A 21,938-nucleotide genomic window follows, 5' to 3' on the forward strand; every position below is an offset into this window, starting at 1 on the left:
TTAATTTCAATCGGATTCCTTAATTCTACTCTCTTAAGCTTAGTCCTTCTTTCTAATTCAAACTTTCGTTTCAGCTTATAGTTCTAACCAAAAAAAAAAAAAAAAAAAGGGGGGGGTTAAATTAGGTATAGTGCAACATAATTTAAAATTTAAAATACAAACAAAATACGAAATGATGCAAAATTGTCAAAATAAAAGAAAATAAAATAAAACTGGAAAATATAAATGAGAAGTTAGAATTAGAATAAGAAATTAAAAAAATAAAGAATTTATTGAATTTGGAAAACAAGAAGTTAGAATAAAAAAGAAAAGAAAATAAGAACATTTTAAAAAAAAAATGTGGCACTGATGCCCCTCCATAGTTCCTCATATCAAAATTCGACAAACGTGCAAACTTTACATTTGTAGAATTGTCTTTGTGTTTCATTCAGAGCGCGGAAAACAGATTCCGGAAAACAAAGTTTACAACATCAAAAATACACACAATCATAGTATAAACTCAAAGTCAACACAGTTGTATTTTCAAAACTACATGCTTGGATGTCGGAATATTAACTACTTACATATGTAACCTATGAAACTGATACGATTGCAAGTTTGGATTTACAAACTTACAAGTCTGGATTTTTGAACACGATTACCCTCCATACGAGAAAGCATACCTCCAGTTTTTGATAGACGCCCTCTTTGCACTTGATGACCTGGTTAATGAGATCAAGGACAAGTTTGGCGGGGTCCCGGACTTCATCATCCGTAAAGTTTCCCTTGCTATAGGAATGGTAGTCGTCTTCTATAAAGTGTTCCCGGATGTCGTCCCAACTGTTCTGTTTCTGTCAAAATAGTGTTGTATTTTTAAGAACCCTCTCTACACTGCAGCCTATTTTCATGGTACTTTTGTGTAATTAGACTGACCCACCATTTGACATATAAGTAGAATAAATTGTAATCTGAACTGTATCACATAATTTAAAATAAATCCAAGTATTTTAAACATTATATGAGACCAAGATAGAGTATTTGAAAACTTTATTTGCATGTATTTTATCCATTTGAGTAAGCGAAGGCAATTTTTCTTTTCTATTACTTCATTGTCTTTGAAGATTTGTACTGAATAAAAAAGGCACGCTCCCTATATTAAAAATGGGTTAGTTAATTTCAAAATATTCTCCTTTATGTGATATTAATTTCTCAAAGTCCAAAAAAACATTTTTCATCAGTGTATAGAGGGTCCTTAAGATAATTGAAACGTTACATTTCCTTACTGTAATAACTTAAGATCATTAGAATGTTATAAATGTTACTTGCAATTGTAAACAATATTTTTTTTTTACTATACTTAATGATGTTGCATTGCATTATTATGTATACATATTGTTATGACTTATGATGCACGGCAAGTGTAATTGATCATTATACCCGTACTTTCTACAGAATATTGTTGTTACAGTGTATCTTGCTCAGTTCGTCTGTTATACTCTCTTCCTAAACTTCATTTTACAATCTCAGAGGTACCTAATTAATCCCTAAAAGAAATATTATTGGAGGTGTTCTGTACGAAATATGAAGGTATCGACAGTAATCAAGCTTAAAAGTCCATTTAAACAATAAAAATTTGGCACACAAGGATCTTAATAAACACCAGACGTGGGATCAGGAGCCATGGAGGAATAAGCATCCCCTGTCGACCGGTCATCCCCGACGTTTGCTCCTTGTCATGATCGGGCATGCAAACGAAAAGATCCGTAAACAATTCAGTGTGAAGTAATGGCTTTACAATTTCTACAAGGTCGACATTCGAATTAACGATAGACATTGTATCGACCATAAAATTTGCGAAATGTCGACATTAAACTAGATTTGATATCGTTGTATCATCAATTTGCCTCGTTTTAGACTGGGAGACATAAACTCCATATGCAGGCGATAATGGTATATTGCTACATAAATTAAGGAAAGCGATAAAAAAGTTGAAGTAATCACGTTTATCATAAAGTTTTGTTTTAATTTAGCTTTCTATAGTAAAATGTCCAAACATGAAACAGCTTTTGTCAGAGTCTGGAATATATGTACAATAGGGATTTGGTTTGGCTCATTTTTTCACCGAAGGAGCAATCTTTGAGTCAAAAAAAAACCTATTTCTTTACAAAAAAGGTTCCCAGAAATCCTTTTACATTTCACAGAGTAGCCAAATCATGATTTTGAATAGAATATGTCTTATGGTGTCCGATAGATAAGCAAATAGGTTTCGGAATTTTTATTTTCTTCCTGGGAGCCAATGGAGGGGGGGGGGGAGGGGGTCGAAAAAAGACGATTCCAAAAAATCCTTTTATTTTATACACTAGCCAAATCATCCTTTGAAATGTGCAAGGCAGTGTCCTGTACATGTGTATAAGTTTTTTGTACTGAATTGACTACGGATAGTTCCGTCTACCTGATCTATACATAGGGCACACGGCGGGTGTGTCCGGTCAACAGGGGATGTTTACTCATCCTAGGCACCTGATCTCACCTCTGGAACTTCCATATCATCAGGTCATCATGCTTTATGCCCTCTTCACATATTTGTATTGTTTATGGATTTTTTTTTTTTAGATCGATCACTGTTCGTTATCTTTACCTTTTACATTTCGGAATTTTATTTTCACCCTAAGGGGCAATTGGGAGTTGAAAATGACGTTTTTTTTTCTACACAACCTAGATTTCCAGAACTTCTCTTATGTTTTACACAGCGGCCAAGTCAACATTTAGAATATGATTGGTGGTGTCCTGTAGCATTTAAAAAATTGGTTTTCGTAGGGGAGACTTTCGGGTCACAAAACGGTATTTTTAAAGCAAAAAATCATGTTCTTAAAAACCCTCTTACATTTGACACAGTAGCTCAATAATCTTTTAGAATATATTGGAAGTGTCCTCTAGATAATCAATAATTTTTGGAATTTTCAATTTTATCTAGGGGCCAATCGGAACCCAAAAATTACAAAACCCTTTGTATATCACAAAAACCTTTTTAAAAAAATATGTGCTTCAATGAAATCTTTATATCAATTTAGCCATGGAATTATCATATGAAATGTATATAATTGCATGTATCTGTAAGTTGTAGAATAATTACTGTGGTTTCTTCAGTAGTTACCCAAGGATGGAGTGATATAAAAACTTAAGATCACCCGTAAATGTAATCGATGATTAAGTTAATGTATTGACCATTTTTATAATGTGTACATTACAATGCGTGATTGTTTTAACATTTTATACGTGTAAATATAACCGTTTATATGATTATACCCGCGTTTTCATAAAAAAGATCCAGAATATTGTTGTTTTCCCGGTTTGTCTGACTGACATACTGTCTTCTTCCTCAAACTCCTTTAACATTTTAAGCAGTGGCCATATCATTTCTTTTAAGAACAGGATTGAAGGTGTCTTGTATTTAACAATAACTTTTCGGTGCTTAATTTTTTCTTAGGGGACAAAAACGGCGTTTTTCTACAAAAACCTGGTTCCCAAAACTCCTCTTAGTTGTACGCTGTAGCCAATACACTATTTGGAATATAACTTGTGGTGTCTTTTAGATGTTCAATAAAGTTTTGGAATTTTTTTTTCTCCTGAGAAAACCATGATCTTAGAACTCCTCATACAGTTTAAGCGGTAGCTATCGGTAAATCATATTTTAGAAGTATGTCTGGTAGTGTCCTATAGATAATCAGTAAGGTTTCAGAATTTTCATTTTCATCCTGGAACGAATAAGTGGTCCAAACATTTCAGACGTTATATTAAACACAATCAAAATTCCCTTTAAATAAGAATTTAGGCTTTCCTGATTTTGTTCATTTCAGACTGTTGAATTTATTATACGAAATACTAATATCAGAGGCTGATGGGTCATATTCAATTTGATAGAGGATTTTTGGAACTTGAATTTTGAACAAAACATAATGGAACCCAAATTGACATATCAGTTGAAAATGAAAATTCCACATCTACAGGAAGCCACCAATATTCCAAAATATGTATTGACCACTGAGTAAAATGTAAGAAGAATTCTTTGAACCAGATTTTTGTTTTAAAAAAATCTTGATTTTTTGGTCCCCCTATTGGCCTCTCGGATGAAAAGAAAAATTCGAAAATGTTATTGCACATCTACAGAAATCACCAATCATATTCTAAAATATGAATTGCCTACTATTTGCCTGGTTACAGGCAACATACTTTTATACTCACAGGTACTCTGTACCTTTAACTTAATTCCATTAAAAATACTTATATAACATCGTACTCCTAATATTTTGATAAATAATGAATAGTACTGGTTAGTTTGATACTTACAACTTCATCAAGCCTGGCTATGATTTCGTCATTATTAAAGTAACATCCATACTCAAACTCTTTTTCTAGAATGTCGTGATAGATATCAAACAGGCTACATATTCCTTCTCGGAGTGTTTGGAGGTTACGCCTATCGAAAACCAAACGGCTAATTCTGTCCAGTCTCTGAAAATAGATAACATACAGATCGCTTGTATCGTTTCGTCTTTGTCTATATAGATATCGGTAAATCTTTACAGATGATTTGCATAAGATTCACAACAGAAAGTCTTCATCTCTACTGAAATTTAACTCCCATGTTTTACACTTAAGAGTGATATTTCAGACAAAAATACTTTGTCGCGGAATCAGAGTAGAAGATACTGCTTTGCTTATTGTAATAGAAGTGGTACCTATACAAGTGACCAATCAGAAATAAAATTTTCTTTAATTTTGGTAAAACTTATCTTGGTTTAGGAGTAAGAGATCATTGTTGTCTCTGTTTAATTTAAACGATACTATATTTCAAATTTTGCAAATTTTTATCTCCAAATAAACTATTGAAAAAAAAAATCATTTCAAAAATATTGTTGACTGATATTAAAAAGGTTTAGTCTTCTGATTCCGATTCAGGGAAAATAAACGAAACTAAATCTATATTCCATCAAACATTTAAAAGAAACACTGTAGAGGTCAGCTAGGTTTTATTGCGCTTCAGCACATTGTTTTCTTTTCTTTTTGGAAGGGAAGGGGGTGCGTTGGGTTAGGTTGGGTAATAAGAATAAAGTATCTAGTTTAATCATGTAACAGGAAAAATAAAAATGGGCACAGCGGATTTGTGTCGCTTTAAAAATAACATAGGTTAAAAGGTTCTTTTTCAACTACATGTAAGTACGCCATAAAAAAGAAGTTAAACTAATGTTTTAAAGTAATATGAAAAAATATTATCGTAACGAACAGATGGCAGACTGTTCTTTGTTTGTCCCGGAAAACATACATATAAGGAGTTAATATATTGAAGAAGAGAAGTTTCAAAATAAATATGTTTTAATTCTAGTTTGTTAATTTGGCGTATGCTTTCGTTTTTTAACCTCTCCTTTGCCAAACTTCTAAATCTATTACTAACTATTGAAGCATAGGAAATTAAATTATTGTCCCGAGGGAAATTATTAAAGTAATGCAACACAAATTCTATAGATTATCTGTAATGTCCTATGGTAAAAAGTGTTACATATAACGAGGGACTAATTATTTACAATAGATTCTTAATCTTAATTAAACATATTTATTTCGGATGACTATTTAAAGCAAATGAGACGTGGCACCTCGTCACACTATAATCCAAATCTGTCATAAGCCCTCTTTTCATACGTGTAACAGGGTAAACTTTTAATCTTTTGGCGAACCATATGTTCATTAAAGCTGGGAGAAGTTTAAACAAATATTTAAGTATATTATCTGTCATTAATACATTATTTTATGTATCTCTGTTCTTTGATCGTTGCACTTATTAGCAATAGTTTGGCTGAAGAGTAAAATAAAACAAAATTTCTAAGTTAGTTGATAGTCCGCCAGCGTTTTAAAATTTTTTGATGTTGCCTTTTAAGTTTTGTGACCAAATTAACGTATACTTTAGAAAAACAAGTAAATCGTAATATTCAATGTTTTGAATTTTCAAACATTCCAGTAGATTGTCCTGATAAACATGGACATATTACTACCTTGGAAAAGCGGGGGGGGGGGGGTTAAAAATCGTAGAAATACATAAAGGGAACATTTCCTTGAAAAAAGGGAGGGGACAATATTGCGAAACATATACAAACGTTTTTGGGAAAATTATAACATTTTCCATCTAAATCGGGTAGCGTCTTTGGGTTATATTCGATTCTATGAAAACGCTTTCCTCAATCTCTCGATTTATCAAAAATAGATTGATAAAAAAAAATTAGTATAGTATCTTAAAAATTAAATCTGAATTACCTCTTTCCCAGTTGGGTCTAATTCCATGTTTTTCTAGGAACATACCACAATAATTAAGAAGTGCCCGCTACCGACACCTTCATGTCTCTCGCTTTGATTCTTTAACTTTTAAGGTAACTCTCGCCACGAATCATCAAGGTATAAATGGAAAGGAAATAGGATTAAAAGTCCGCAAGAATTGTAATCTGTAAATAACGTAGTGTGAGCCAGTAGAATTTAAAAGTTTATTTTTTTCAAAATGTATTTAAATGTAGGTGATCCCTTTAAGTTTGCAGGGAGAATAACTTTCCAGCTTTAATTCTAATCTTTGCTGATCAAATCTAAACAGATTGGATAATCTTTTGTGCGGATGTTTTAAGGTAGTAATTGGTCACTGATAAGGAAGGGTTAAAGGTAAACATATAATGGTAACAGAGTAACAGAATCTGATATATACATTAATTATATAGTCCGAACTGATCTTTTCAACTCCTCCAAATGTGTATTGCTTACAGATACGTTTAAAATGATCAAAAAGTTTACGAAGAACAGGAAAAAAGACATTGCTTTTAAATTTCGCTTTTGCTTTTTAAAAAAAAAAAATAATAATTTCTTTAAAGGGGGAGGGGAATGTTTTGTAGTTGCTTATTCCTGTTTTTTTTACCCATCCTGAAGCGCATACTGAAGCGCACATAAATTGCCTTATTCTAATAGTATTTTTTTTTTGGGGGGTGGGGATGGTTGGACGAATGATTTGCAGCAAGAACATCTGTAGATTTTTGAACAAGACACATCTGCATGTAGATTTTTGTTTTTATTTGTTAAATATCATAAAGCTCTTGATTTGTGGAAAATATTATGAAATCTCTTTCAAAAGTTAATTAAAGGATTATTCACCTGCACAATTGCTCAAAAGGTTGAATTGTAATGGAATAGACTTAAGGTCAGTTGTTCGTGAAAATGTGCTTGACGTAAGTAACTCGTTACTTGTATTAGAAAAACAACATTTAATACGTCTTTGTAAATCACTTTCGATATGTACATGTATTCGATATCAGTACCATCAATGGTCGATCATTAATATCGAGTGTCAGTGGCATGGCAATGTAAATTGTGATTATACTGTTAAATAAAAAAGAGCATCTGAACAATTTAATTTAAAGAATAGCATATTAAAAGATTTTCCCATTCCTCTCTCTCTCTCTCTCATATTCACCCTTTGTGATCCCAACTTAAGTCAAAAAGCCAGAATAAATAAAACTTGTATCTTTAAATTACATGGGAATTCTTGAATATATTTAAAATCTATACTTAAAGTATTTCGTATAACATTAACTTTACATAATTTATGTAGACGCATTTCATTGGACTACGTGAATGGGGACACTTTTAATGGAGATCTATATGGTATGAATGAATTTGATGGAGGAAAGGATAGTGGACAAAATACAGCAAAAATTTCCAAAGAACAGAGAACTAGAGGGAATGGATTTATTCCCTTTGGAAACATTCAGAACAAAAACATTTTCCAAGTACTGCAATGGACATTTAGAAATATAGATACACTATGTCATAGTCAGCAAATAACCTTTGTACAATTTATTAAATGTTAAAAACTAGAAGAATGTAATACAGGTCAAATCCAGAACGTGAAAAAGAACTACTTGGGCTGAGTATTAGCGACTTGTCCTCCTCTATAAGAGCTCGTGGGATGTCAGATACAAGTCATATACAGCAACTGAGAAATGCACGTCAAAGAACCCCATATGTACTCTACTTGTTTGCATGCATATAAATCCTTGCTTAATTTCTCTAAAGAAAGACAAGGAAATGTCAGTTCAACACTTCCATCCCACCTACCCTGACCCCCAATTCCTTTCATAACTTTGTCCGACAAAGAAAGGAGTATTGATTGCAGGACTTTCTCTAATCCAAGGCCAAAGGAATAAATGGTTACGAGGTAAGACGAATCATAACCCAGAGTCTACCGTATAATTCGAGTCCAATGAACTATTTAATATTGACGAAAATTCAGAGTCAAATTTTCAAGTAGATCCAAGCCGCTGCATTAAAAATAAAATGCTTCTGATTATATGCTTTTTTTCTAGCATCGTCTTTTCTCTTTCAAAATCAAAATTCTGTTATTCTTATTCAATCTCAATATTCTCATATAAGAATTTTTTTCCATACGTTTGAAGTCATTTAAATTTAAACAGAATTTTCGAATTCTCTCTTTAAGATATTTTTTTTTTAATACAGAAACATACGGTTAAAATAACGTAGGAGGTTTGGTTTATATTGCAACAAAAGGTTGGAACCAACCGCCTTTCAATGAACAATTTCATGCTAAAAGAAAATGACTATTCCCGAAAATAAAGAAGGAGGCGGGGGAATCCCTGGCCCCCACTGATTCTACTAAGCCTGACTTTAATGAGTATACCGTGTTTTCAGTAATTGACTTTTCTATTGAAATAAAGTTGAATTTCAAAAGGGTCGATATGGGTTATTACAGATATAGTTCTTGATCTTATTTGCAGAACCCATCCAATGTGATATGGGAACTTAGGTAATTTCACAAAATATATAGACTGGCTTAATCTCTTTACTTCTTATTAATCAGATAATCCTTTTACGGTGGCGTCTAATCCAAAATATTAGGAAGTCGAGTGGATGTGTGTTGTAAGCTTAAGTGAGGCGATGGTTTTTCACGCTATTTGACACAATATTTGGGGCACAGAGAGAGAGAGTGTGTGTGTGTGTGTGTGTGTGTTTTGAACTAGAAGTAATCAAATTAACATTAAAGGTTTATTTTGTATTGTCTTTATTAAATTTACAGACGATTAATGATTCATCAAATAATTACCCACATTAAAATCAATATTAAAAAAATACATTGCATCATATCTAAATTGTTTAAGCTTGATAGATTCATTCATCAATATATAAGAAGATGAATATTTATGTGTTTTAAGGTATTCGTGGCTAATTTCAAAATTCTCTCATCTACGGGAAAAGGTTTTATAATATTTCTGTTTTTATCCTCCGTAGCATAAAAGATAAAAGTAACTATGAATGCCCATTTAGGATACAAGCGTTTATAAATAGAGCTTTTACTGTTTGCCGGACTGAAGTGTGTCTACAGGGGGATAAAGATATCGTCCAGTTGTACAAATCACTCCCGTAATTATAATAACTACCTGTAACCCTTGCCATATATAATTGCACACCAATGCTGGACTGATTATGCCTGAAGCCTTAAATCCTGTGGTAAAATTCATAGTGGATTTAAATTCTTTAATACACATAAATGAAATTATACACCCTTGATCTCTAGCTTCTATATTGAAAGTGAGCGGGGGACTAAGCCTTAATTTACATTGGGTAATAACTTCATAATTCTACTATATTCAGTCTTTTTAATGGAAATTAATCATGTAGACTACTAAAAAAGACTGAATAAGAAAAAATTTGGACACCCATGAGAGCATTGATGCTTGATTTACTTCGAAGACTGGAGCAATTTGTAAGCAAAAATAATTCATGACAAGTGAAGAGCTTTTGGTGATGTTTAGAAGGAAATTTGTGGGTGGTGGGAGTGGGAGGGTTTATGTGATTTGAACTTACACAAGAATATTCCTCGTAAATAATGCAAGTTCTAATTTAAAAACTTTGATCTAGGTCCAAAAGGTCACAAAGTTAGTGTGAAAGATTTTCAAAAGTAATTCAAACTTCAAGGTCATAGTCATCAGTTCAAAAATGTCGGGAGCCAAGGAAAGCATTATCACAAGTAATACAAATATGAAATATGAAAGCTCTATCACCAACCATTAAAAAGTATTTCTATACTTTGATGACTTACTCGAATGCCTGTTAACTTGTCTATTCTTTGCTGACTTACATGAAGGCCTGTTAACTTTTCTATTCTTTGCTGACTTATTCGAAGGCCTGTTAACTTGTCTATTCTTTGATGACTTACTCAAAGGCCTGATAATTTGTCTATTCTTTGCTGACTTACACGAAGGCCTGTTAACTTGACTATTCTTTGTTGACTTACTTGAAGGCCTGTTAACTTGTCTATTCTTTGCTGACTTACTCGAAGGCCTGATAACTTGTCTATTCTTTGCTGACTTACTTGAAGGCCTGTTAACTTGTCTATCCTTTGCTGACTTACTTGAAGTCCTGTTAACTTGTCTATTCTTTGCTGACTTACATGTACTCGAAAGTCTGTTGTACATGAAGTGGTTCCCTGAATGAGATTGATCAAGTCCAGTCATGCGCACTGAGCCTCTGCTTCTGTTGGACTTCATACTTATGGCACCCCGAAGAATCTTAGCATGTCATGAACTTCACTTGAACACATCTTAGCACATTTAGACCACTGATTCTTTAAGATAATCAAAAATTGATTCTATTATTTGTCGATCTTTTATGTACAAAATGTACTTATTGGAATTCATATTTGGGGGCGGGGGGGGGGGGGGGGTAACGAAGGCATTAATAGGTTAGAATCAAGCACCAAAATATGTCATACTGATGTTTGTTCAATTAGGTACCAGCTATATGGTTTAAATTCAGCAAAGGTTTGGTTTACATATAAATGATATACATATATATAAATGTACAGACCCGGGTCTCTAGAAACTTCTGGTTAGAGAGGGAGGTAGAGAGTCTCTCCTGTCGACCCCTCTCCTGCTGTAGTGAGCGTGACTCGGGTTCTAGTTCCTCTGACACTCTATTTATATCATTCTGTTTGAACAGAGACATCATTGATCATCATTATATGAGTTTAAGAAAGAGTCAGTGTAGCTCTACAAACAGAAGGAACCTCTTCTTATTCTTGCACAAACAAGATAATGATATACAACCTCTGATCTAAGTCAATTGTAGGTGAAATTCAACAATATTAGCAACCAGTATTCAAACCCGAATATCCACTGGGCTCTCCTCAGGAGCATATCTAAATTATGAATTTTAAGATTTACCTATTGATGTGACTATGTGAGCACTGTGGTGAATTTTTTGTGGTAAATGTGCAAAAATAAATCATAGAGATTATAAATGGACGACTCTACCCATAGGAGGAGAGGTCTTCTTTCTGACAAAGATTAAGAAAAAGGATCTGATTCGGGTTGATGAAAAGATAGAGAGGACTCAAAACAAATCACAAAAAATTTAAAAAAAAACGTACGACTTTGAGTTTAAAAAGCTTCAGATATGATGTAATAGCCAGACTGTCAAAAAAAAATTAGGAAGCATAATGAACAAAGAGTGAAAAAAAAGTTAAAGGAAAAAATGAAAAATTAAACGATGTGAAATCTGAGTTAAACAAAAAAGAAGAAATGACAAAGACAGTTAAGGACAATAAGAGTGTCATGTCAGATTACAGCTTGATTGACAACCACTGAGAACTGACACAACTACTATCTGACCTGGATGTCGATTTAAGGAACTGTAAACATTCAATGAGATGTTTACAATGAAATATACTAAAGGAAAAGTCAGTGATGAGGAACTGGAGAATATGACTGGTTTCAATGAGCATTGTAGAGGTCATTAACAATAGTTATTTCCTTTCATATGTCGACACGATATATCCCAGTGAGCTTGAAATAAAAGATACCACAGAGTCTGTCTGATACATCTGTTTCATATTGGGATATTTTACTAGAAAAAGATGGTAATGGTAATCTAACAACAAAACTTTGATAAACGTGACGACTTTAACTTTTCAATCGTCAACTTCCCTTACTTATGCAGCAATATACCCTTATCACCTGCATATGGGGTTTATATCTCTCAATTGATTCGATACGCAAGAGCATGCTCTACATACGAACAATTTCTAAATCGAGGTAAGTTATTGACAAACAAGTTGATGAAACAAGAATATCAACAGTCTTGTTTGAAGTCATCATTTTATAAGTTCTATGTTCGATACAATGAACTTGTCAGCAAGTACAATCTATCATCAAGTCAAATGCTGACTGACGTTTTCATACTTGTTCCTGTTATTTCCCGATCATGACAAGGAGCACACGGCGGGTTTGACCTTTTGGCAGGGGATGCTCACTCCTCCACGCCACCTGATCCCACCTCTGATGTTTATAGGTCCTTGATTGCTCTGCTCCTGATTTGTATTGTTTGAATGGACTTTTGAGTTTGAATACTGTTCGTTATCTCCACATATTTCAAGAATACTCTGATTCAGAGGAATAAAACAAACCCGGGGGTTCCTCATGATTCCTTACATAAAAATAACCGACCTTTAGTAATCAATTCTTAAGTTATTTTTAATACCATTTAAAAATTTATACAATAAATAAATTCAATTGCATGAGAAAATAAATATTAGCAAAATTTTCTAAATGAAAAACAAATACAATACAACCTGCACGTCATAATTTTACAAATAATATGACGTTGCATTCACTTATTTCATTTATCCTCTTATTAATAAACTGTTGTCATTTTCTTTTCTTTTTTTTTGTTCCAATGTTCCAATCATTTTCTCCAGCTTTCACATTATTTTTGCCAACTTTCGTAGTCTAGAATTGCCAGATCATAATCATCGTTGTCCTTGTCCATATCATCATCTTGGTCATCTGAACTGCTCTCTGACAGATCGACCTCTTCTCTGTACACAGGTCTCTTGGTCATCTGAGATTTCTTGGCAGGACCTTTCCCTTTTCCCCTCTCTCGGACAGATTTAGAGTTTTTGTCCCTTACAGGTTTTATTTGGCTTTGCTCGCTCCATTTGACTTTTTAGCCCTTTGAGCATTGGAAACCTTTGCTTGTTTTTTTTTTATTTCACTGTCATTCCCTTCGGATTCAGAAGCTCGGAGTTCTTTACTACCTGGACAGTCGTGGATCTTCTTGGACGCCATTTATAATCCTTTTTATTCTTGTTGGGATCTATAAAGATCTGTGATTAGAATAAAGAATTTTTTCGTGTCTTGTATGAAATCAAATGAAAACAGAAGACTTTTATTAAAACTTTTTGTGCAAACTAAATAAAAGTAATTGTGAATCTAGACCTCCAATTACTAACTTTGTATGTTTATTTGCTTTCATATATTCACACATTTAATGTCCTTGTAGCATTTTTTATTTATGACATACCTGTGAACCTTTAAGCGTCTGAATAACTGGCAATAAGACTTCAAGACTTCGACAGTTTTGACTGTTATCCAACCAACCTTTTCATTTGCATATCTCTACAAAACATAAGGCAATAATACCAGTGGAACTTTTCATGAAATGCATCATAATTAACCTATTATTGATTTCCCAAATCAATAGCAATATCAAAGCTATTTTACATGATTGTAAGGTCAAATATGTTTGTGAGGTTGTGAGGTCAAAGATACTCTCTGAGGAGGTCAGAATGCCATTTCTGAATTATCCACAGAAGGTTTCAGGTAGACATCCACTATTCTGTGATCTGGAAAGCCTGTATTTGAAAATTAATTACAAATCACGCGGTGTTATAAATATTACAGTTTTAAATCATACATTTGGTCATGTTATAACATTAAATAAATATACCTTTACTAACTTCCAGTTTTGAGCGGACTTTTCTCACATTTGGATTTCTTTTCTTTTTCTTGCTTTCATCCCTCCAGGACCATTTACATAATAAAAATAGAATACTTCAGATTTATATCAATTGACGACTTATAAATGTTATGTTAATGTACAAGATGATTTAATTTATTTTGGTCTCCCATTTTCAAAGACAATAAATGAGTTGACCTATCTACACTTTCATGACTTCTTAAAGGCCTTTAGAGAAGAAATGTCTGTGGCTGGGATCTCACTCAGGATTTCCTTATATCAGAATTAGCTTTCGAATCACTCCAAACTATATCACATGTTCATATAGCTTCTTGAAAATTCCTCCACAATTTAGGCTTCACTTAATATTATGAGAAATAAGAATATAATAAAATACATTTATCACTAATATACATGTTACTGAACATATAAAAACACTGTAAAAGCAGTGTCTCACCAAACTGACTCTGTATGCTTTCCCTCCTCTAGAATTCTACAGTCCGATCTTATTTGAAGAAGTTTTTATTTACACGTCTCCAACCAAACAAACGATGTATCACAGTCATCCATGGTGGTACATGAGTGAGATTGATTAAGTCGAGCCATGCACACCGAGGCTCTGCTTCTGTTGGACTCTGTACAAACGGCACCCAAAACAATCTTAGATCCCATACATTCAAATTTTAAATCACACACTTTTTGGTAAATTTAAGATTGGCACCTCATTGACATTTGTAAATACATAAAATGAATTTGTTTAAATTACTTCATATTTTAATGTTAATCATGAAATAATGCTTAAACGGAAATGAAGAATTCACCAAAGTTATATGACCATTTCAGTACACACACAACTCCATATATATGGTTTAAGTTCAACCAAAGTTTTGATTCACATATAGACCTGGACCTATAGAAACATCTAGTCAGAGAGGTATATAGCGAGTCTTTCCTGTCGACCCCGATCCTGCTGTAGTGAGCGTGATGCGAGTTCCGGTTCCTCCGACACCCTGTTCACACCATTCTATTTGAACATCATTACTACATGTATTTAAAAAAAGAGTCAGTGAATCCCTATGAACAAGCAACCTCTTCTTCCTGTACAATATTGAATACGGTACCTCAACTAATTCTGTAAAGTGTTTCACGAGATCTCTAGTTGATTCTGGGCTTGTTTCTCCTATTTCTGTCCCAGCCTCAATATGTTCTGGTTCATTTCAGTACAGTGGTTCAACCTCAGGGACTAATTGTTTTTGTGATCCAACATCAGGGACTGAAACAAGGTCTTTTTCTGGCATGGAGGTAGTGGTAAATATATCAGCTGGAAACAGTTCGTCCAGACCCACATATTAGGCATTATTGGACACTTCAATGACTCCCTCATCTGTTTGAAATAAAGTAGGTTTGTTTTTTCCACTTTCTTCATCTTCAGATATTTGACTTCTCAGCCTCTTCACCCTAGCCCCTTCAACCAGAGACATTCTGCAGATTTAACAGTAGCATTTTTTTTCCATGTTCAGAGTAATTGAGGTGGATCTGTTAGTTTGTTATACCTTCCAAAATCTTACCCTTAATTGTACCTTTAACAAGCAAGCTGTTTGCCTGATTATAATGAGTACTCAACCCTTTATGAAACTTGTAAGATTCATGCCCATGGGTTCGGCCTTATGGTGGAACGATTATTTATTGCTTAACCCCTAGTCGGCAGTATTTTGACCATATTTCGCAGCAAAATTTATTTCCTCTCCTAAGTGGGTCATATAATATATTTGAATTGCATATTTGAAAATAATTTTCTTTACTTCCGGAAATCTAGCAGGGCAATCTGTTTGCTATAGTTGCAATATTGAACCCTCAAATTTGATTTTGACATTTCATTTTATGTCGGTCATTTATTATAAAATGTATATCTTTGATTTTCTTTCCATTTAACAAACAGGCTTTATGCATGCATATGTGATAGCAGTAAGCCATTCGGTCCTTGTGAGAAAAGCCTTGTTAATTATGACAGTGAATACAGTGTTCCCAACAATTAGGTAAATTCATGTCATATGAGTTTAGATTTTCTGTTCCAGGTTGGGCTTAGAAAGATACGATTTAGCTATCCTCCAGGTCTTTCTGATCGGTAGCAACGCCGTCAGAGACCAATTCTAAACCCTAAAGATAGTTTCTGAACTGATTTTCCAACACTTTAGATATTCTACTGTTTGAAACCACTGTAAAACAGCTTCACAATAATTGTTTTCGTCTCCTCTATCATTTTCTAACGTTTGTAAACTTATGGCTTTCTGTAGCAAAAACAGCTTACATTCGCTGCTCCAATATTATAATAGATTTAAAGTCCAATGCACTATATGGAGCATAGCTGTTGAACTTATATCTCCAAATTAGGTCATTTTACAAATATGGCAGTCAGTGATCCCAAATATTCACTAGGTTCTGATCAGAATCATATTGAAATGTGTGAATCCCACAAATTACCTTTTGATGTTATATGTGAGGAGTGTGATGAATTTATTTGTGGTAAATGTGTCAAAACAGATCACAGAGATCACGAGTGGAGCACTATATCCACAGCAGCCAGTCAAAAGAGGAGAGGTCTACTTAACTTTTTAAGAAAGATCAAGGAAGAGGATCTGCCTGGGATTGAAGAGAAGATAAAGAAAATATCAAAACAAATTACAGAAAATATAGAGTTTTGTCAGTCTGAGACTAAAAATCTCCGGGAGCATCTTAATGAAATAATAACCAGGCTGTCAGAAATCAAGAAGGAAAATGAACAAAGATTGAGGGACCATTTTAAGGAAAAAAATGAAAAGTTGAATGATGTGAAATCTGAGCTAAACAAAAAGAAAATAAAAATTGAAGAGATGGTAAAGTTTATGGAGGACAATAAGAGTGTTATGTCAGATTACAGCTTGATTGACAAACATAGAGAACTGAGACAACTGTTGTCTGGCCTGGATGTCGATATCAAAAATTGTAAACATTCAATGAGATACATTAAAGGAGAAATCAGTGATGAGGTAATGGAGAATATAATTGGAAAGACCCTAGATTTAAATGATACAATTCTACAATTTGACTGAAACAAGCTCATTCATATATGGAGATAAAAAAATCTCAGTGTTGAGAGCTTCATGTAGCGATGAATGTTACATAAAACAATTTGGATTAGCCTATACTGAAAAAGTAAACAACGAAGGTGAGAGAAAGCATAAATATTACATCAATCCTTGTAATATGTGTGTGACTGATACTGGTGACGTTTATTACACTGATTTTGATAACAATTCCATCTACTATCTTTCTCCATCAGGATCTGTCTCTAAGATCATCAAGACAGATCTACTGGTACCCATGGGAATTTGTCAGTCAGTGGACGGTGGATTACTGGTCACATTTAGAGACCTGGAATCAGAAATTTTAAACAAATTAGACTCACACAGCAGATATCTGGTGAGACACATCACACTGACAGGTGATGTCATCCATGAGTATGAGTACCAGGAGGACGGTCAGACCAGACTGTTTACAGTGCCAGTCAGAGTCACACAGAATAGTAACAGTGATATCTGTGTTGTGAACCTTACAAGTTTCACTTCAGGTAATCTAGTGATTATGTCTCCCTCAGGTTATTTGAAGTCTGTCTACCGTGGACAGAACCTGAAGAACTTTGATCCAAGAGATGTAGTGTGTGACTCCCTCTGTAACATCCTTGTTACTGACAAAAACAACAAACAGATCCATCTTTTGAGTCCTGACGGAGAGTTCATAAAGTTTTTACTGACAGAGAATGGAGTGAACCGTCAATATTCTTTATCACTATACAAGTCTATACTGTGGGTAAGATGCACAACTGGACTTGTCAAAGTATTCCTGTACAGAGTCTAACATATAATGTACATGTGTAGTGAATTGATTCAATCATATAAAATTAAAGCATGTTCATAAAACCACATCTGCATAATTATATGAACCATAAAATCAAGTACAGTCGGATGTGTTGAGTGCCCATATTTCGTTATTAATTCTTATTTAAATCAAACTTATAATAACAACAAAATAAAAATTACTTCTTATGTTAATCAAGGTTTTCAGCAGTTCTGTAAAAAATTTTTAAAAAAAACTTTGATAATGTTTGATTATTAAATTCTACAGAATAAACAACTTACAGTATTTTCCAATTTGAACATTGTAGCATATCTGTGTAAAAGTTATGGAAGTTCGTAAACAAGGACAGTTAAATCCATGTACTATTTAGGAGCACCTGTTATGATGTATAAAGTAAGAGTGGTAAATGATACTAGAGTCTCGTGAGTATATGGCATGTGATGCAAATTTTGCAGTGCATTTTTTTGTATTATAGGGGCTTAAGGTTAAAATGGAAGATACAGGTATAAATGACCACCGAAATATGTGATGTACATGTATGAAATGTGAAGATAACCATCAGTGATCATTCTCAAAAGTCCATTTAAACATACAAATTATGAGTAAATTATGAGTAGAGCCAACTCGGAACTCTGTAAACAGAGTATGACCAGGTGCCATGGAGAAGTAAGCATCCCTTGCCGACCTGTCACCACCGCCATGTGCTCCTTATCATGATCGGGTAAACGAAAAATCCGTTATGAATTGATAGTGAAAATAATATAATGGCATAACAATTTGTCTAAAAGACGTCAGTCAACATTCAACCCAACGACAGATTGCATTATTGTATCGACTATAAAACAGAAATGTTGCCTTTAAACGAGGTTGTTGATAGTCTTGTATCATCAATTTATTTGTCAATGTCCTGTCTCGTTTTAGAAATTGTTCGTATGTAGAGCATCTCTTGTGGATCGATTCAACTTGGAGATATATACTCCATATGCAGGTAATAATGGTTTATTGCTACATAAGTAAGGGAAGTGTTAAAGTCATCGCGTTTATCATAAAGTCTAATTGTCTGTTTGCCATCAATATCTTTCTCTGGTGTTACATCCAAATATGAAAAGATATGTCAGACTCAGGTTTCTTTTATTTTCCGTTCAATGGGATATATCGTTTCAACGCAGGGATGAAAATGAATATTGTTAATTGATGAAACGTAGTCAATATATCAATGTCGAATTGAAGGCTACAGAAAGAGACCTCTTTTCATATGAAAGTTTTTAAATATAAATTCTGCTGCATTTAAATACAAAAACAGGTCTACTAATAATAGGGCACAATAAGTACCCATTGGAATTTCAAAAAAAAAATGTTAGAAAGTCTGTTCTACAAAAACCATATAAATTTTGTCAATGAGAAACTCAAGCATCTCTTTAATATCAATTATATACAATATTACAGGGTCATGCGATTCAGCAGAGACAGGGATTGCTTTTTTTGGAATTCATAAAATTATTAGAAATTTGGAAAAGTTTGAATAACCCCAAATTGCACCATTTTTAGTTAGTAGAATATTCTGTCTACCTGATCAAAACATAGGGCTCATGGCAGATGAGACCGATCGACAGGGGATGCTTACTCCTCCTAGGCTCCTGATCTCACCTCTGGAATTTCCAGGGGACCGTGTTTTATGCCTTGTTCATAGATTTGTATTGTTTGAATTTTTTTTTCTTTTGAGATCGATCACTGTTCGTTATCTTCTCCTTTTTCATTAGTAACTCACTTTGAATGTTGAGCCTTTCTTTAATTGCTGCTTTTATAAAATTTACAATTTTTTTTTCTCATATAGATCTAGAAAAAGTAATGATGTATTGAATATTTCATTATTTTCACCGAGTGTACACCATTACATTGAGTACACAATCAGAGGATTTTGGTTGTTACACAGAATAATTAAAATAAATACATCATGCTGCCTTAAAACGTTAATTCTGGAGATGATTTTAAAATGGGGGAAATGAAATGTGGATTTTTTAAATTAGTCTGAACGAAGGAAATCTGCATAAATAATATACTACACAAAAACACATGATCATAATAATACAGTATGAAGTGAGGGCTTTGACTTAAAGAAAAATACCAGACGTTTACAATATTGAAAGAAATAACTTGAGGTCCAAGGTCCAAATGCAAATGCTGTTAATTTGGCTGATTTATAGTAGTCATATCGTTTTGTCTTTCAATTTGTATGTACATGTGTGTCTCTATGTATATATTAGTACATGTAATTCTTTTCACATACAAATGTAAAATTCCCTATTCTATTCTACACTATCCGAAACGTTACTGTATCGAGTCAGTTGACACTTTCCTTTGACAGCTGTTTGACAACCCTTAGCGGAACCCTAGCTCTCTGACTGTGTCAATTTTAAGCTCACCTGAGCTGAAAGCTCAAGTGATCTTTTCTGATCATCTGTTGTCTGGCGTCCGTCCATCTCTAAATTTTTCACATTTTCGTCTTCTTCTCAAGAACCATTGGACCAATTTCCAAAAATAGCACAAAGCATCTTTGGGTAAAGGCGATTCAAAATTGTTTAAAAGAAGTACGAAGTCCCCTTCCAAGGGGAGATAATTAAGACAAGATGCCCATGCATTCACTCGAGTAATTCATAATTATGGTCCTGCTGTTTTTCAAAAGCAGAATGAATTTTCCCCATCTTTTCCTATGTAAAACTTTGATCACATATTGAGGCTTCATCCCACCCCCCGGGGTCATGACGTGAACAAACTTGATTCTACACAATCCTAGGATGCTCCATACAAATATGACTAATGATGTCTTTGCTGTTCTTGAGATCTTTAATCATTTTTCCTATGAATGACTATGAAAAACTTTTGAATACCATTGTGGCCACACCCAACCCCAGGGGGTCATGATGTGAACAAACTTGAATCTACACTACCTGAGGATGCTTCCATATCAACATGACTAATCATGATTTTTCTGTTTTTGACAAGAGGATTTTTAAAGATTTTTCTTTTTACTATGTAAATCTTTGATTGCCCATTGTGGCCCCACCCTATCCTCAGAGTCATGATTTGAACAAACTTGAATTTACACTACCAGAGGATGCTTCCATATCGATATGACTAATCATGGCAGTGCTGTTCTTCACAAGAAGATTTTTAAAGATTTTCACTATACAATCCTATGTTAAACTTTGATCCCCCATTGTGGCCACACCTACCTATTGGTCATAATGCACCACCAATGGCAGTCAAAATTTTCCAAAGGAATACATGTATATAAGGAAAAAAATCTGCTGATGGAGAACAGCAGGGCCAAAGTAACTCAGGTGAGCATTGTGACCCATGGGCCTCTTGTTTCGTTCAATTAAATATTGTTATTTTTAAACCTAGTGCAGTTCTGTTAATGACCAAAAGCGACAATCCATATTATATCAATATCTGTTAAAAAAAATTTAGAAATGTATATTGGCCCAGAAACTGAAGAAAATAATCATTAAAGTATTAAAACAACGGGAATTTCTGTAAACAAATCAACACCTGGATATGTAGTGGGTAAAAATGTTATTGCAATTATAGATATGTTCAAAGATCTTTTTAATTTAGAAACAAATATTTCCTCAGAAACTGGAGAAAATAATTATTACAGTATTAAAGATAACGGGAATGTAAACAAATGCACACCTGGAAATGTAGTAGGTGAAAATGAATGGAAATTTGATTTGATTTGAAAAGATAGACTCAGTCATGGGTCTAGACAATTATCAGCAAGTTCAAAATTTGGTTCCTGGGTTTAATGCACTTGAGAATATTCACATACAAACAACGAACTGAGAACTCAAAAGGCAGACATTGACATAAAAAGGATTTTAGGGTAATATAAGGGTAGCCGACACCTTTTTTTATTACTCCTAGTTACTATGACGCAGACAAATACAATATTGATAAACTATTTTATGTGATACTGTGCACTTATGTTTCGTCTATTTACATGTTCTATAAACATTCACTGATGTCCACAAAGTATACTGGATATAAAAAGTAACAATTTCCACTTTGTATACAAGTTTTTGTGAGCATTAGTGTTTGATTCAATGAGTATTGTAGAGGTAACCACATGAATACTTTGAAACAAGAAAATAATACCAGGAACTCAGTGGTTCCTTGTAAAAATTACCAAACTTTACAAATCACGAGAGCTATTTACGACACTG

The 21,938-nt window shown here is 33.6% G+C and overlaps 1 protein-coding gene across 1 annotated transcript in view; it reads right to left on the reverse strand.

Annotated features, from left to right (window-relative positions):
* LOC133188705 (uncharacterized) overlaps positions 1 to 12,921 on the reverse strand; it is a 29,089-nt gene extending 16,168 nt beyond the window's left edge. The window contains exons 1-4 of the mRNA XM_061324206.1: positions 12,820 to 12,921; positions 10,891 to 11,010; positions 4,327 to 4,491; positions 663 to 830 (exon numbers count right to left, since the gene is read on the reverse strand). Coding sequence (XP_061180190.1) covers positions 663 to 830; positions 4,327 to 4,491; positions 10,891 to 11,010; positions 12,820 to 12,921 — 555 coding nt within the window. The remainder of the gene's footprint in view (positions 1 to 662; positions 831 to 4,326; positions 4,492 to 10,890; positions 11,011 to 12,819) is intronic.
* Between the last annotated feature and the right edge of the window lie 9,017 nt (positions 12,922 to 21,938).

The sequence above is a fragment of the Saccostrea echinata genome, unplaced genomic scaffold (genome assembly GCF_033153115.1).
Source record: "Saccostrea echinata isolate AGI-Se365-2 ecotype Australia unplaced genomic scaffold, CSIRO_AGI_Sech_v1 ptg000016l, whole genome shotgun sequence".
Taxonomy (NCBI): domain Eukaryota; kingdom Metazoa; phylum Mollusca; class Bivalvia; order Ostreida; family Ostreidae; genus Saccostrea; species Saccostrea echinata.